The sequence below is a fragment of the Ascaphus truei genome, chromosome 6 (assembly GCF_040206685.1).
Source record: "Ascaphus truei isolate aAscTru1 chromosome 6, aAscTru1.hap1, whole genome shotgun sequence".
In the NCBI taxonomy this organism is placed as follows: domain Eukaryota; kingdom Metazoa; phylum Chordata; class Amphibia; order Anura; family Ascaphidae; genus Ascaphus; species Ascaphus truei.
In genome coordinates this window covers 72,080,430-72,096,595 of record NC_134488.1, presented here as the reverse complement: position 1 = coordinate 72,096,595, position 16,166 = coordinate 72,080,430, and the positions used below count along the sequence as shown (strand labels likewise).

Here is a 16,166-nt window from a genome sequence, read left to right as displayed (position 1 = left end):
GAAATGTTGATGTATTAATAAATACTGTTGGATTTTTCTATAATGAAAGGATGTGCTTGCTGCATTTGTTTATATATATATACTGAGTCAATTTTCTTCTTGCTTCTCAGATGTGGCTTCACTTAATCTTAACGATGGGTCCAGTGGTGCATCCGATCAGGACACGCTTGCTCCTCTACCACATCCAGCCACTCCTTGGCCATTAGGTCAAGGATACCCCTACCAGTATCCTCTAGCACCACCTTGCTTCCCCCCAGCATACCAAGAACCAGGATTCAGCTATGGGAGTGGCAGCGCAGGAAGCCAACACAGCGAAGGTAAGTCACAGGCATCTCCTGCGTCCCTCTCCACTCACTCCTTGTGCGCCATACTCCAGTTTGTCACAGGGACACGTGCATGGCTTTTATCAACTCCATTACATTGACTATACCTCATCTTTACCATTTAATCAATACTCATTTTGTGACCTTGGCTTGAATAAACTGACAGTTTCTTTACTCTTAATGTATTAAGTATAAGTAGATATACTGTATGTATATGAAAGGTCTTTATTTTTTCTGTCTGCTCTGTGCTGCCCTTGGCAGTGATGCTTCTATCATGTAAATGAGTGCCACTCCAAAGGGCAGTGAGCTATGAAAAATGTGTTACTCTAAAGCAGCGTTGGTCTTGCCCACATCCAGCATGGGAAGTATAAGGAGAGCCCGAGTTATTAGCAAGGAGATCAAGCTTAGCGTTTATATATTGATTACTTCAGTGGTTCTCAAAAGTGACCTTGGTGCTCCCCTACAAGCAGGATTGAGGGATAACAAAAGGCATTGCAAGCACGCGGAAATGTAGCTATCATAATAGCATGGGATAGTGATCATGGGGCGGCAGCTGGTTGACCAGTGTTATTTATTGTTGTTTTATTTAAGTACGAAAGATGTCACATGTTAAAGTTTTCCAGAGCCAGGCCCAACGATATAACTACAATAAATGCAATCATTTCTTTTAGCCAAGGAAAAAGATCTGTTAGTGCTTGGCTGATCAATTGCAAATTTGTTATTGATTTATAAACCACTGCTATATGATATACCAGTGTGTACAGAAAAACAACATCTGCATTTATTAGAGCTTGGATATTTATTTATTGTACCACCTAAATGAATTAACTTTCACATAAGGCTTCTTTTCATAAGTTAAAATGGATGCTATAAAGCAGACTCATAGTGAGTTAGTATTATGCATTTCTGGAGCTAGAGACGTTCTTTTTATTGGGCAGGTTGCAGGATACAGAAGGCTAAACAGATGATCTGACACCTTCTGCACTGGGGCGTTTGTAGGGGCTTGTTCTCTAACTTCAACCAGTAGCAACGGTTAGGGTGCCGCATTACTGGACAACTTGACTTGAAGTGGTAGATTGCACCTTTGCTTTAAACCAAGTCTCACATCCTGAGCTGGTATCTGGTATATAGGACTGGTCACAGATCAGTAGTCAACCTGTTTGGACTACACGTATTGTAGTATCCCTAACTGAACGAGCAAAAGCAGATAAGCAGCGAGGAAAGAATTTCTGCTGCTCGTCTAAAGACATGTGGGATACTGATTCACAAAAACTAGTATGTAGGTCTGTGATTTCAAAAATAACACTCTCCTATATCCCCTGCTGTGCTCTTTCATACTAGTAACTGTGTTATTCCCTTGTTTTGTGCTGAGCAAGCGTTAGACTGAAGGATACATGGAAGGAATGGAGGACACTAGGTCATTGGTAAGCGGAAAACTCTGACCCTAAAACCAGTCATGGCATGTCCATCTGGATCCATGTGACCCCTTTCTTCACCCACCTAGACCATTCCTCATCTCCCTGCAGTTATCACAGGCTTCTTTTCACATGGCACCGCTGGCACCCAACAGTTTATGCTGACTTCCTGGCTCCAGATTAAAATGGGCAGGCTCTGCCAGTTTTTCTATTCCATCGCTATAGATTTACTCATTTAACCTGACCCATGCAACCTGAAGCCAGGTTAATACTGGCATTTTCCGTTTGTAATTATAGATGCAAAAATGGAATGGAATTATTGAGAAGAGAAGCTTTAGAGTCACAAACACATTTGTGTGATTCGGACAGTTAGAACCATGTACTGTGAAGATGTAGTCAGGCACTAATGAATGGAACATGTATATAACGAATACCTATAATCAAGACATTTATACTGGAATGCCAACACTAGCCATTGACTGATATCACCCAAGGTGACGAGTTCTGGGTACATTAACCCTTTCACTGGTGGTGAAACCTAAAGGCAGAGTTTAAAGCAGCAATCCTCCTAATATGAGTTTTATTTTTTTTATCTTGGATGAACCATGCAGTCCCTGGGGGCTGATCCAAGTGACAAGAGTCACTTGTGTGTATATCAAACCTTTGTAATTTTTGACTAATTTAGTAGTTAATTTAGTGGTTAATTGAGTGGTTTTGTATAGCAAATAAAGATACTTAATTAACTAAAATGTGTTGTGTATACGCAAGGATAAAATTAAGTTGCAGATAGTGTTTGAGGGTCTATTTGTATCCTGATACAAATGTCTACAGCTGATGTTTGCAATGTTTTCATTGGCGATGCCTCCCCTAACATTTCTGTTTGTTCCCTAATCACAAATAATTACAACAAAGGCTTTCTGGGGAGGGGGAGAAATAGATTTGCCAATGCAGCCATGATAACTGTATTTACAAAAAGATGAGAAAACAGTCACGTATTTGAGAAAATGTTTCTTCTGCCAGATAAACTCTGCTACGGACTCGGTGCTTTTTGTTTCGCTCACGTCACTGGAGGGCACCAATTTTTGAGCCCGTATACTAGCAAAAATAGCATATTAGAATGTGCAGAGTTTTTCTGCAGTGGTTTACATAGAGGTGTTATGTACTTTCATCCAAAGCTTTACTTATGTGAGCATTAAATATATCAATGCTAAAAGAACACTTTCTAACTCTTCTCCCTACAGGCAGCAAAAGCAGCGGCTCCAACCGGAGCAACCGCGAGGGAAAGAGATCATCTGGCCGAGAGAAGGACCGCAAGTCCACGGGCAGTGGCAGCGGTTCCGATCGCGCCACCCGCAGCGAAGGAAGCAGAAGCGAGAGGCCGGTCAGCCAGCACAGTCAGCGGAGTCACAGCTCGGTGCCACGTAGTGAACGCAGTCACCACAGCAGTCACCATTCCCACGGCCCGCCGGGGCTCCCCCAGCTATACAGCTTGCCAAAGATCGGGAGTAAGGTGTATGGGTCTAGCGGCCCACCGGGGGGGCCTCCGGTCCGTGAGCTTGGCAACATTCCCCCAGAACTGACCGGAAGCCGGCAGTCCTTCCAGAAGGCCATGGGAAACCCCTGTGAATTCTTTGTGGACATCATGTGATAGCCAAAGTGCCTTCTGAGTCAACCACAAGGCCCCTAAGGTATTGCAAGAAGGCCCCAGGATAGAAGGGATCACCACTGCCATATCCAACCACCAAGACAAGGAGGGACTTCATGCAGAATTAGGCATAGGAAACATAATGGTCCACATGTCCGTTGAGCAAAACCACCATTAAGTATAGTGCCGTGGTTCACAGCATTAGAAGGAAGGTCAGATTCATTGCTGATTTGCAATACCTTTTAATGGGCCAACATGAGTTCTTCATAGATGTAGCTTTACATGTTTACCAGAGGTCATCATCAGATGATCTGGGGCGAAAAGCACAAACGCAGAGTGATATCCCAACTCCTGCCACAGCTATGTGATGATAACCTATATCTTGCAGTTAATAGAGTTTAATAAACACTCCAAGATAAATGGGTTAAGCGCTAAACAGCTTGGCCCTCTCCTCACCTCCGCTCCTTCTGCTCATAGATCTGGCAGATGTTCTTCAACCTACTGATACTGCAAACTACCACAAATGAGTTGTACAGAAAATATGTGTATAAATAACATGTTCTAATTTAATGTTTTTAATATATGTGTAAATCAATGTAAATAACAGTTGCAGAATGAAGCTCAGAGTTCCTACAACTTCTTCACATTTCATGCTCACTTTGCATTTCAGTCCTTTCCAGCAGCCATGAATTTATCCGTTTTAATATTCATTATCTGAATGAACCATACACAAATATAAGAAGTATGATCTCCACTTTAACCCATCATTTGGCACACAGTTGAAGGGGGCATCATGCTGGGACTGTAATTGATGATTAAGGAGAGCAGTTCAAGAAACTTTCCAAATCTGCTTTCTCATAATGAGAAATTAATATTAAGGCACATATTTACTAAGTAATATTATTCCATAAGACACCTTCTACGGCTGGAAGCCAGAAGGTTCTTATAGAATAGCCCCCCGTAGTACTGGGGTGCGCAAACCAAGGGGGGCATGAGATGTTTTTGGGGGAGCAAACCCGCAACTTGACGAACAAGGAGAAAATCCTTGCAGCTACTTCCATCCAGATCCTGAAATATGGGTTTTGCGGGAAAAGGAGAGCTAGCTCTCCCTCTCTCTCTCCCTCTCTCCCTCTCTCTCTCTCTCTCTCTCTCTCTCTCTCTCTCTCTCTCTCTCTCTCTCTCTCTCTCTCTCTCTCTCTCTCTCTCTCTCTCTCTCTCATATTTCAGGGTCTGGATGGCAGTAACAGCAAGGCTTTTTTTAAGTTTGGCAAATCAGAACTTTTTATAATAGATTCGTAAAATGTCGAACTTCGGAAGAAACGCTATTTTTCGCAGAAGATTCAAACTTTGGTGACATTCCGCCCAGCCCTAGTAGTAACCCTCCTGATGTCATCTAGAACCAATGTTTGTCATGCAGTATTTAAATGTTTTCAAATCTATTTATTTGAGCACTTGCGACCTGACAAAGTCAAAGTAGCATAAAACTAAATTCTGCAGAGAGCATTCGTCAGCAGGTTACCAAGGATTATGGGTAGTACAGCCATTCTCGGAGTTTGACTGTGCATAGATGTGCTCAAAAAGTGAACAGATATGGATAATATGGATACAGGTTTAGTATTGCTCTGCAGTTCTGCTTGACCACACACAGGATTTACTTTGTATAGTTTATGCTGTGATTCTTTAACTCCATTGCTGCTGGAAAGGCCTGCATTGCTTAGGAGATCAATTTACTTCCACCAAAAAAATATATATAATACAAAGCTTGCGGACTATACAGCCTGAGCAAGACTGTGCTCTCCCACCCACGGCTGGATTGTATGTCTGCAAAATGTTTCTGTGTGGTGTAGATATTGTACAGTAAATCTCCTGCCGCCACAAAACAGTTAGCATCAGTATGGCTACATTTGCAATTTACTGCAAGCCATTATAGCAGTGACAGGGTTAATGTACAGCTGCTTATGTGTAAATGCTATTTTGAAAACTGGAAAGAAAACTTAATTTTATGTGATATGAGTCCGATTTGTTCTTTGTGTTGTTTTCCGGGGGGAGGAGGGGGGGGGGGAGAGGGCAGGTGAGTGGGGCAGGACCAGTTTGGAAACTAATCTTACATACTCAAATATAATTCTGCCTACAACAAGAAAAGCATTTTAGCTCACTGCACATTACACCTTGATAATTTTGATGAGCATCAACCTATTGCAAGTGCAGATTGTTGCTTCTTCGGAAGAATGATCTGCAATAAGCAGTGGTTGAAGTGGCATAGAAAAGTAGTGGTCATGTGTCGGACGTATACAGTATTTATGATTAAAACGCAGAGGGAGGGGGACAAGCTTCTTAAAAAATTTCCTTTTTCTAAAAGTAAGTGTATAACAAAAAAAGCAGTGGGGCTGTAACTAAAAAGTTGTGGTACTGTCGGGCTGTAAATAACAAATAGGTGGTGCTGTTGGGCTGTAAATTAAAAAATATATCTACAGTAGTAGGGAAAGTACATATCCTCCCCTGTAACATCCCATTTAGACCACTGAATAAAAGTGTCGCTTATGGGAGACACAAAGTGCGAAAAGCAAGGAATTGTGGCCAATGAATCAATCAATAGTGATGGTTTCAATGGCTTCATTAGACACGCCAATAGACTATATATGTGTTCTAAGCCATTGTGGTCCAAGTCCAGTCCTCAAGAACCACTAACAACTCTGATTTTCAAGATTTCTCTAAAACAAAGTACTTAACCAACTAAGCTAGGTGTAGTTATCACTAAGGTAATTCGATTGGTTGTTGTTCTTTGTGATCCAAATTTATTCCTCAATCTAAGCAATGGGCAAAACTAATGACATCAGCACTTGAAGTCAATATTGACCATTTTTGTACTTGCCACAATTTACTCAAGGCAGAAACTTGCAACAATAAAAATGGCATTATACCTGGATCTCCAAGTCCTCCTGTAGCATAACCATCAAAGATTTCAGCTTTAAATTCACTCAACGATAAGGGTGTGACTATAGGTGGGGTCTGCCGGGCATTGGTCTATAAAAACAATATCTTACAGACCATTCACCAAGTTTGCCACCCCTTTTAGCGGAATCCCTCATTCTTCCTGGTGTACTAGCAGACAAGTTTGACCATGATGGAAAAGCAAATATCCAGAAATTAAAATCACATAATGCTGTAACCAGGGCCGTGGACAGGTTTCCCGGGGTCCAGGACTAGAGTTTCCATCGGGTGGCCCTGGGAGCCCCTACCCCTCTCACACATTTCCTGACTCATGCTCTCCCTCTCCTCGTGTATTTCTCTCCCCCCTCTCACTCTCTCCCTTCTCTATCACTCTCCCCTCCCTCCAAAAATAAACTTTACATTGGGGGGAGGCCTTTGGTGCCCGGATGCGGCAGATGCACCCAACTGCCCAGCGGGACCAGCTAGGAGTGGGTGTGGGGGGAGGGGGTTTGCTCCTCGGCAGCACAGCATGGAGAGCTAGGGCCCGGCAGTCGGAAACAGAGTTTGTCCCCACCTCTGGCCGGCCCAACTTCCACGTCGGCCGGGCCCACAGCAGCCTCCTGCGACAGTGACCCCAGCTCTCCCCCGTCAGCGGACCTGGCTGTAACCATTAGACAACTGTGGAGGTCTAGAAATGTGGGTTGATCTTTTCCCGAGTGATAATAAACGATCAAGAAGATATGTCAAACCAGTTCTAGATCAGTAGTGAAAAAATCTAAATTAATTGGTCACTGAGGCATTCCTGAAATAAAAAAAAGGTATTTTCAACCTGTGGCTCCATGAATGTTTCTTTACTTCACAATTGGGGCAAAACTCTTAACAAAATGTATAAAGGAATAAAATATTTTGTTTACCATTCGACTTTTTTCAGCCTCAAATTTGCACCAATGTAAAATGATCACATAATCTCATATTTCTTAGTCCTCTGCTTGAAACTTAAGAGGACATTTGTATTTTTTAAGCTTATACTTTTTGATATATCTTACTATATGTCAAATACATCCACTGATGATGAAACAATATTTATATATTGTATTATATCCTAAAATACATTAAAAAAAAATCCTCACTTTGACCTCCCCTAATCAATATGTAGTGAAGACAGTTCCCAGTCCTGGAGAACAGCCCATCTTCATTAAAATGAATACGGTATACAACGAGAGAAACAGAAAACCCCACTATGAGAGCACTCACTAGTATGAATCACAAAAGCCTAGCACACACTCATTGAGACCTATTGGATAGCGGTGAGTTGTGTTGGGAATAATGGTGTGGACATAAAAACAGTTTAATGGAGAGTGGTATTCTCAAATAAACTAAACTAAACTTACTAAAGGCAAGAGGCCTATATCCTTAGCCACCCTGTGTGGCAGTGGAGCTATTTACTATAGGACTGCAATCCTATTTAAGTTGCACCACTCTATCCACTGATCACTTACAGGCCTCTTGCCTTTAGTATACACATACACTGGTCAGCTCGACAGGTATGAGAGACTAATACGCAAGTCGGCTGACCTATACCTGATTTTTGTCTTTTAAATTCGCTCTTTTGTCACACGCAGCCATATATTCTTCTAGGCTTTATGCGCTTTATTTTATTTGAGAATACCACTCTCCATTAAACTGTTTTTATGTCCACACCATTATTCTCAACACAACTCACCGCTATCCAATAGGTCTCACTGAGTGTGTCCTAGGCTTTTGTGATTCATCACCTTGCGACACGATCGTGCCGCGTGTTATCTTCTGGCTGCTAGCAGTGGAGTGATCCATCTACATCGGGACACTTCCTACCCTGTGACGGATGATTTGGTGCAGGAGGAGCTTTGATGCAATCCTGGGACAGTCCTCCTACCTCGTTGGCGGTGATATAATGCACAAACGCTTGTTTTAATTTGATTTCCTGTAAGTGCACTTGATCCCTCAGTTTATTCTCTTCCCTTCCCCAATACATTTCATATTGCGCTATGGGGTTGCGCTCTCTCTTTTCTTTCTAGGTACCTCTAGGATTTGGTTGATCCTTATGAGAGCAGCATTCTATCCCCACAGCAGGAATTGGACATTATTATTTCATCTTTTTTGGAAGGAACATTTGGGACTGGTTATTTATGTTATGTGTTGTTTGTGTCTTGTATGTCCTGCTCTGTAATGTGTTACTGTGCATGCTTTGACTATTAACCCCTTGTGTGCTTATTCAACATATATCCAGTATTTTATAAATATAGTTTATTTATTTGGTTTATCAATTTATTCTTGAGGATTAGCGCTACTTTATTTGTTTTTGTTATATATATATATATATATATGTAACGGGTTTCCCCCCCACCAATCGCAGATTATACTGTGGGGGTGCAGGAACATACAATGTTACTCGGGTGTGGTGCGTTACCTGTTGGCTCACAGGAGGGCTGAGCTTCCGCCACGGGGAAACCTGGGGCACAATATTAGCATATACCATACAATGATGCAGCGCCTCCACCTGCGATGGCTCCCGCCAGAGGGGGAGTGGTTCCTCGCAGGACAATACCCAATAACCACATACAACTGATTGTATAAGAACGAATACCTTTTTACTGATGACTAGAACATGTAAGGTCAAACAAGTAGTAACAGGCGTCCCTCTCTAAAGGTAACCCGACTCAACGTTTCCTCAAGGTTAACTATAACGGACACCACGGCGGGTGTCCACACTTTATGCGTCACGGCGGACGCTACTGTCCCAACGCAATAATCCCACCCTCAAGTCCACTGAGTCCCACCCAATGTCTTGCACTCCCAATACGTAGACCAGCGTGTATGTATTTGTGTGTGACTGCGCAGCCACTATGTCAAATGATAGGCCTTGTTGGTGCACGTGAATTGTGGCGTTACCTGCCCGGGCTCCAGCCGCGGGTGCTGCTATACCGCAAGGGGATCGCTGGATGTCCTCCAAAGGTGGGGTGAATTCCGGCGTGGATAATATCACCGCTTCTTCCGTCGTCTGTACTTTGATGATAACCCGATTGATGTCCACAGGCTGCAGTCACTCCGTACTGAGCCTCCGCACTTATAGTCTAGAGATCCCTTAGAGACCAAGCGTAGGCCCAAGCCTCTCGGCGGAAAGCGCAGCGTCCGCTGGATTCCTCACTAGCTTATAGATAAAGGGGCAGGGTCCCTAACCTAGGGCCGGTCCTTATCACACTCCGCTAGGGTGGCTCAGGGCTGTCTGGGGCCTAGGGGAGTACTGGCCTAGTGCCAGGAGTCACGGACTCCAGCACCCTACCTCTTACCCCTAGCCGCTCCAGTCGCCGACTGACGTCGTAGTCCCTGCGCGCGAAATATATCTCTATGTTGCCAACAGAGATCCTCCATCCCTATTGGCTAGTCCTTCGCGGGCTTACTGGACCTTTACTGCGCAGGCGCGAGCTCCCTGTAGTCCTGGAGTGCTCCTGTTCCTCGCGCATGCGCAACGCCCCTAATAATGGCGGCGCCCTGCTCCGCGAACCGGCGGAACCACCACAACGCGATACCGGCCGCAACCCTTAGTGCTACTCGGCTCGTATACTAACAGGGGAGAAGGTAATACCTCAAGGGGACCTGGCTACATCCTCCCCACCGGTAAAATCCCCAACATCCTCGCTTGGGACACAAATAACATAACTATATACAGCAGTTATATAATCAAAAATGCATTGGAGACATAACTTAGCACATGCATGACTCTATACAATGTTACACAACTCCGTGAGCATCACAATCACAGATTGGATCTTGCTCCGAGAACACTGCTGAGTCTCATAATGGGGTGCCCCCATCTGATCATAGGCTACCCGAGTTGGAGGGTACCTGTTTCTTTGGCTCCGGCGGAGCTGTTCTTCGGCAACTCCCTCGGGGAGTAATAAGTACAGTCCTGAGGCTCAGCCTCTTCCCTTGAGGGGAGAAATGTCTCTGAACAGTCTCTGTTAGGCACTGAGCTCGGGCTCTGTGGATCCAAAGGCTGGCCTGTTGGGGCCACCTGAGTAGGCTTTGGCCTACAGGGCCCTTTACCCGTAGCTCCTCCGGGAGATGCCCCTTCTGTGGAGTAGTCCCTTTGAGAGGGTCCCTCCAAGGGATCTTCAGTAGTGTCAGAGGGGGTCTCATTATGGACAGTCTCTTGACCCTGCTCTGATAAATCGGGCTCACCGTTGAGCGGTGTGGCCAATATCTCAGTCTCTTCATCTTCCACTTGAGGAATGGGAAGAAGATGATTGCGGTGCCATACCTTTACCCGGCCGTCAGTGTCTTTGATACGATAGACCGGGAGGCCAGGCATTTGGGATTCTATCTCATACACTCCATCTCTCCAACGGTCGGCCAGTTTATGTTTTCCTGGGACGCCTAAGTTCCGAAGCACAGCATCTCCTGGCCGAAGTTCCCGATATCTGACTTTATGGTCGTATCGCCTCTTATTATCAGCATTTAGCTTAGCGGTGGATTTCTCTGCCTGCTGATATGCCTGTTGCAAGCTGTCTTTGAGTCATTGCACATATTTAAAATGGGTAGCATTATGTATCCCATCCGTGGAGATTCTAAGACGCACATCCACTGGTAATCGGGCTTCCCTCCCAAACATCAGGAAGTACGGGGAGAACCCTGTTGACTCGTGTCGGGTGCAATTATACGCATGCACCAAGGTTTCTACATGTCGACTCCACTCTGATTTCTGGGTATACCACCGCACAGCTCGACTCGGCCGGGCCGGGCCGTCAAACCATACACTGGATGGTCCTTGTTCTTCATTTACATCTTGCCCAATGTCCACTAATACTGAATAGTGCCCTTTGGTCTCTGTGCATTGATCCACCAAGGCTAGGGCGTTTTTACCCCGGAGATGAGAATGTTGGCGCAGAGCCACTCGTATGGCCATAGACGGGATGTCTATAGGGATGCCGCACACCGCCAGAGTGTGGGCCGGTGGCACTTCCAGCCTCGTAGCCCACTCATATACTTCTGAGCGCGACAGGCACAGGAATACGGGTGACATTTTCGAACGTCTGTTGAATAGGGCACCCCAGGTCTAAGATCTCAGCAGCGCCTCCAAATGTAACGAGGTTTCCCCCCCCCCCAATCGCAGATTATACTGTGGGGGTGCAGGAACATACAATGTTACTCGGGTGTGGTGCGTTACCTGTTGGCTCACAGGAGGGCTGAGCTTCCGCCACGGGGAAACCTGGGGCACAATATTAGCATATACCATACAATGATGCAGCGCCTCCACCTGCGATGGCTCCCACCAGAGGGGGAGTGGTTCCTCGCAGGACAATACCCAATAACCACATACAACTGATTGTATAAGAACGAATACCTTTTTACTGATGACTAGAACATGTAAGGTCAAACAAGTAGTAACAGGCGTCCCTCTCTAAAGGTAACCCGACTCAACGTTTCCTCAAGGTTAACTATAACGGACACCACGGCGGGTGTCCACACTTTATGCGTCACGGCGGACGCTACTGTCCCAACGCAATAATCCCACCCTCAAGTCCACTGAGTCCCACCCAATGTCTTGCACTCCCAATACGTAGACCAGCGTGTATGTATTTGTGTGTGACTGCGCAGCCACTATGTCAAATGATAGGCCTTGTTGGTGCACGTGAGTTGTGGCGTTACCTGCCCGGGCTCCAGCCGCGGGTGCTGCTATACCGCAAGGGGATCGCTGGATGTCCTCCAAAGGTGGGGTGAATTCCGGCGTGGATAATATCACCGCTTCTTCCGTCGTCTGTACTTTGATGATAACCCGATTGATGTCCACAGGCTGCAGTCACTCCGTACTGAGCCTCCGCACTTATAGTCTAGAGATCCCTTAGAGACCAAGCGTAGGCCCAAGCCTCTCGGCGGAAAGCGCAGCGTCCGCTGGTTTCCTGACTAGCTTATAGATAAAGGGGCAGGGTCCCTAACCTAGGGCCGGTCCTTATCACACTCCGCTAGGGTGGCTCAGGGCTGTCTGGGGCCTAGGGGAGTACTGGCCTAGTGCCAGGAGTCACGGACTCCAGCACCCTACCTCTTACCCCTAGCCGCTCCAGTCGCCGACTGACGTCGTAGTCCCTGCGCGCGAAATATATCTCTATGTTGCCAACAGAGATCCTCCATCCCTATTGGCTAGTCCTTCGCGGGCTTACTGGACCTTTACTGCGCAGGCGCGAGCTCCCTGTAGTCCTGGAGTGCTCCTGTTCCTCGCGCATGCGCAACGCCCCTAATAATGGCGGCGCCCTGCTCCGCGAACCGGCGGAACCACCACAACGCGATACCGGCCGCAACCCTTAGTGCTACTCGGCTCGTATACTAACAGGGGAGAAGGTAATACCTCAAGGGGACCTGGCTACATCCTCCCCACCGGTAAAATCCCCAACATCCTCGCTTGGGACACAAATAACATAACTATATACAGCAGTTATATAATCAAAAATGCATTGGAGACATAACTTAGCACATGCATGACTCTATACAATGTTACACAACTCCGTGAGCATCACAATCACAGATTGGATCTTGCTCCGAGAACACTGCTGAGTCTCATAATGGGGTGCCCCCATCTGATCATAGGCTACCCGAGTTGGAGGGTACCTGTTTCTTTGGCTCCGGCGGAGCTGTTCTTCGGCAACTCCCTCGGGGGAGTAATAAGTACAGTCCTGAGGCTCAGCCTCTTCCCTTGAGGGGAGAAATGTCTCTGAACAGTCTCTGTTAGGCACTGAGCTCGGGCTCTGTGGATCCAAAGGCTGGCCTGTTGGGGCCACCTGAGTAGGCTTTGGCCTACAGGGCCCTTTACCCGTAGCTCCTCCGGGAGATGCCCCTTCTGTGGAGTAGTCCCTTTGAGAGGGTCCCTCCAAGGGATCTTCAGTAGTGTCAGAGGGGGTCTCATTATGGACAGTCTCTTGACCCTGCTCTGATAAATCGGGCTCACCGTTGAGCGGTGTGGCCAATATCTCAGTCTCTTCATCTTCCACTTGAGGAATGGGAAGAAGATGATTGCGGTGCCATACCTTTACCCGGCCGTCAGTGTCTTTGATACGATAGACCGGGAGGCCAGGCATTTGGGATTCTATCTCATACACTCCATCTCTCCAACGGTCGGCCAGTTTATGTTTTCCTGGGACGCCTAAGTTCCGAAGCACAGCATCTCCTGGCCGAAGTTCCCGATATCTGACTTTATGGTCGTATCGCCTCTTATTATCAGCATTTAGCTTAGCGGTGGATTTCTCTGCCTGCTGATATGCCTGTTGCAAGCTGTCTTTGAGTCATTGCACATATTTAAAATGGGTAGCATTATGTATCCCATCCGTGGAGATTCTAAGACGCACATCCACTGGTAATCGGGCTTCCCTCCCAAACATCAGGAAGTACGGGGAGAACCCTGTTGACTCGTGTCGGGTGCAATTATACGCATGCACCAAGGTTTCTACATGTCGACTCCACTCTGATTTCTGGGTATACCACCGCACAGCTCGACTCGGCCGGGCCGTCAAACCATACACTGGATGGTCCTTGTTCTTCATTTACATCTTGCCCAATGTCCACTAATACTGAATAGTGCCCTTTGGTCTCTGTGCATTGATCCACCAAGGCTAGGGCGTTTTTACCCCGGAGATGAGAATGTTGGCGCAGAGCCACTCGTATGGCCATAGACGGGATGTCTATAGGGATGCCGCACACCGCCAGAGTGTGGGCCGGTGGCACTTCCAGCCTCGTAGCCCACTCATATACTTCTGAGCGCGACAGGCACAGGAAAACGGGTGACATTTTCGAACGTCTGTTGAATAGGGCACCCCAGGTCTAAGATCTCAGCAGCGCCTCCAAATGTAACGGGGTTTCCCCCCCCCCCAATCGCAGATTATACTGTGGGGGTGCAGGAACATACAATGTTACTCGGGTGTGGTGCGTTACCTGTTGGCTCACAGGAGGGCTGAGCTTCCGCCACGGGGAAACCTGGGGCACAATATTAGCATATACCATACAATGATGCAGCGCCTCCACCTGCGATGGCTCCCACCAGAGGGGGAGTGGTTCCTCGCAGGACAATACCCAATAACCACATACAACTGATTGTATAAGAACGAATACCTTTTTACTGATGACTAGAACATGTAAGGTCAAACAAGTAGTAACAGGCGTCCCTCTCTAAAGGTAACCCGACTCAACGTTTCCTCAAGGTTAACTATAACGGACACCACGGCGGGTGTCCACACTTTATGCGTCACGGCGGACGCTACTGTCCCAACGCAATAATCCCACCCTCAAGTCCACTGAGTCCCACCCAATGTCTTGCACTCCCAATACGTAGACCAGCGTGTATGTATTTGTGTGTGACTGCGCAGCCACTATGTCAAATGATAGGCCTTGTTGGTGCACGTGAGTTGTGGCGTTACCTGCCCGGGCTCCAGCCGCGGGTGCTGCTATACCGCAAGGGGATCGCTGGATGTCCTCCAAAGGTGGGGTGAATTCCGGCGTGGATAATATCACCGCTTCTTCCGTCGTCTGTACTTTGATGATAACCCGATTGATGTCCACAGGCTGCAGTCACTCCGTACTGAGCCTCCGCACTTATAGTCTAGAGATCCCTTAGAGACCAAGCGTAGGCCCAAGCCTCTCGGCGGAAAGCGCAGCGTCCGCTGGATTCCTCACTAGCTTATAGATAAAGGGGCAGGGTCCCTAACCTAGGGCCGGTCCTTATCACACTCCGCTAGGGTGGCTCAGGGCTGTCTGGGGCCTAGGGGAGTACTGGCCTAGTGCCAGGAGTCACGGACTCCAGCACCCTACCTCTTACCCCTAGCCTCTCCAGTCGCCGACTGACGTCGTAGTCCCTGCGCGCGAAATATATCTCTATGTTGCCAACAGAGATCCTCCATCCCTATTGGCTAGTCCTTCGCGGGCTTACTGGACCTTTACTGCGCAGGCGCGAGCTCCCTGTAGTCCTGGAGTGCTCCTGTTCCTCGCGCATGCGCAACGCCCCTAATAATGGCGGCGCCCTGCTCCGCGAACCGGCGGAACCACCACAACGCGATACCGGCCGCAACCCTTAGTGCTACTCGGCTCGTATACTAACAGGGGAGAAGGTAATACCTCAAGGGGACCTGGCTATATATATATATATATATATATATATATATATATATATATATATATATATCTAGGATAATAGTGGTTTTCAGCCTGTTTTATGTGGAACCCAGTGGTTTACCAAGGGTTGCCTGATTTAAAAAAAATGGGTAATGGCAGATACTTTATTCTGCAAGATACAATCATTGTTTTTTATTGCCATACCCTAATTTAATAATGAATACCATTTTTTTTATTATTACATGTTATACTATGATATTTTAAGTGATGTAATAGAGAGAGTTGTTGCATTGACACAAACAAATTATGCAAATGTTTATTTGTCATCATTTGCACAAGCAGGTGGAGTGATTGCTGTTTAGTAATAGGTATGACAATTACTGTACTGGAGGACCTAGGTAACGCATGCACAGAAACCAAGAAGGGTATAATGTATTATTTTCAGCTCCCATCGGTGCAGTTATACAGCTGCAATGAGCTTTATTTTACCTACTTATACCTAGAGATTGGCGAAACAGTCAAAATCCATTCCACGAAGTAAAATCCGTCGACAGATTGTGCCCGTTTCAATCCAAGCGGATTAATCAAAAACCGCCATTGGGTACAATCCACTGGTGGATTTTACCAATCCAATCCGCGGATTCCCAAGTGGCTGGTGAATTTTAAGAATCCAATCGTGGTTTCTTAAAATCCACCAACGGATTGTGGAATCTGCGGATG

General features: G+C 46.5%; 1 protein-coding gene across 4 annotated transcripts in view; it reads left to right on the top strand.

The window, feature by feature from the left end:
• The window catches only part of DVL1 (dishevelled segment polarity protein 1), a 110,541-nt gene extending 105,150 nt beyond the window's left edge, over positions 1-5,391 (top strand). For 3 of the 4 annotated variants that reach the window (XM_075604783.1, XM_075604782.1, XM_075604784.1), the window contains 2 exons: positions 111-317; positions 2,980-5,391. In XM_075604783.1, the coding sequence (XP_075460898.1) occupies positions 111-317; positions 2,980-3,386 (614 nt within the window). In that variant the 3' untranslated portion in view covers positions 3,387-5,391. Of the gene's footprint in view, positions 1-110; positions 318-1,699; positions 1,748-2,979 lie in introns of all 4 variants that reach the window. The other variant, XM_075604785.1, reaches the window with a different exon arrangement.
• Positions 5,392-16,166: the final 10,775 nt, after the last annotated feature.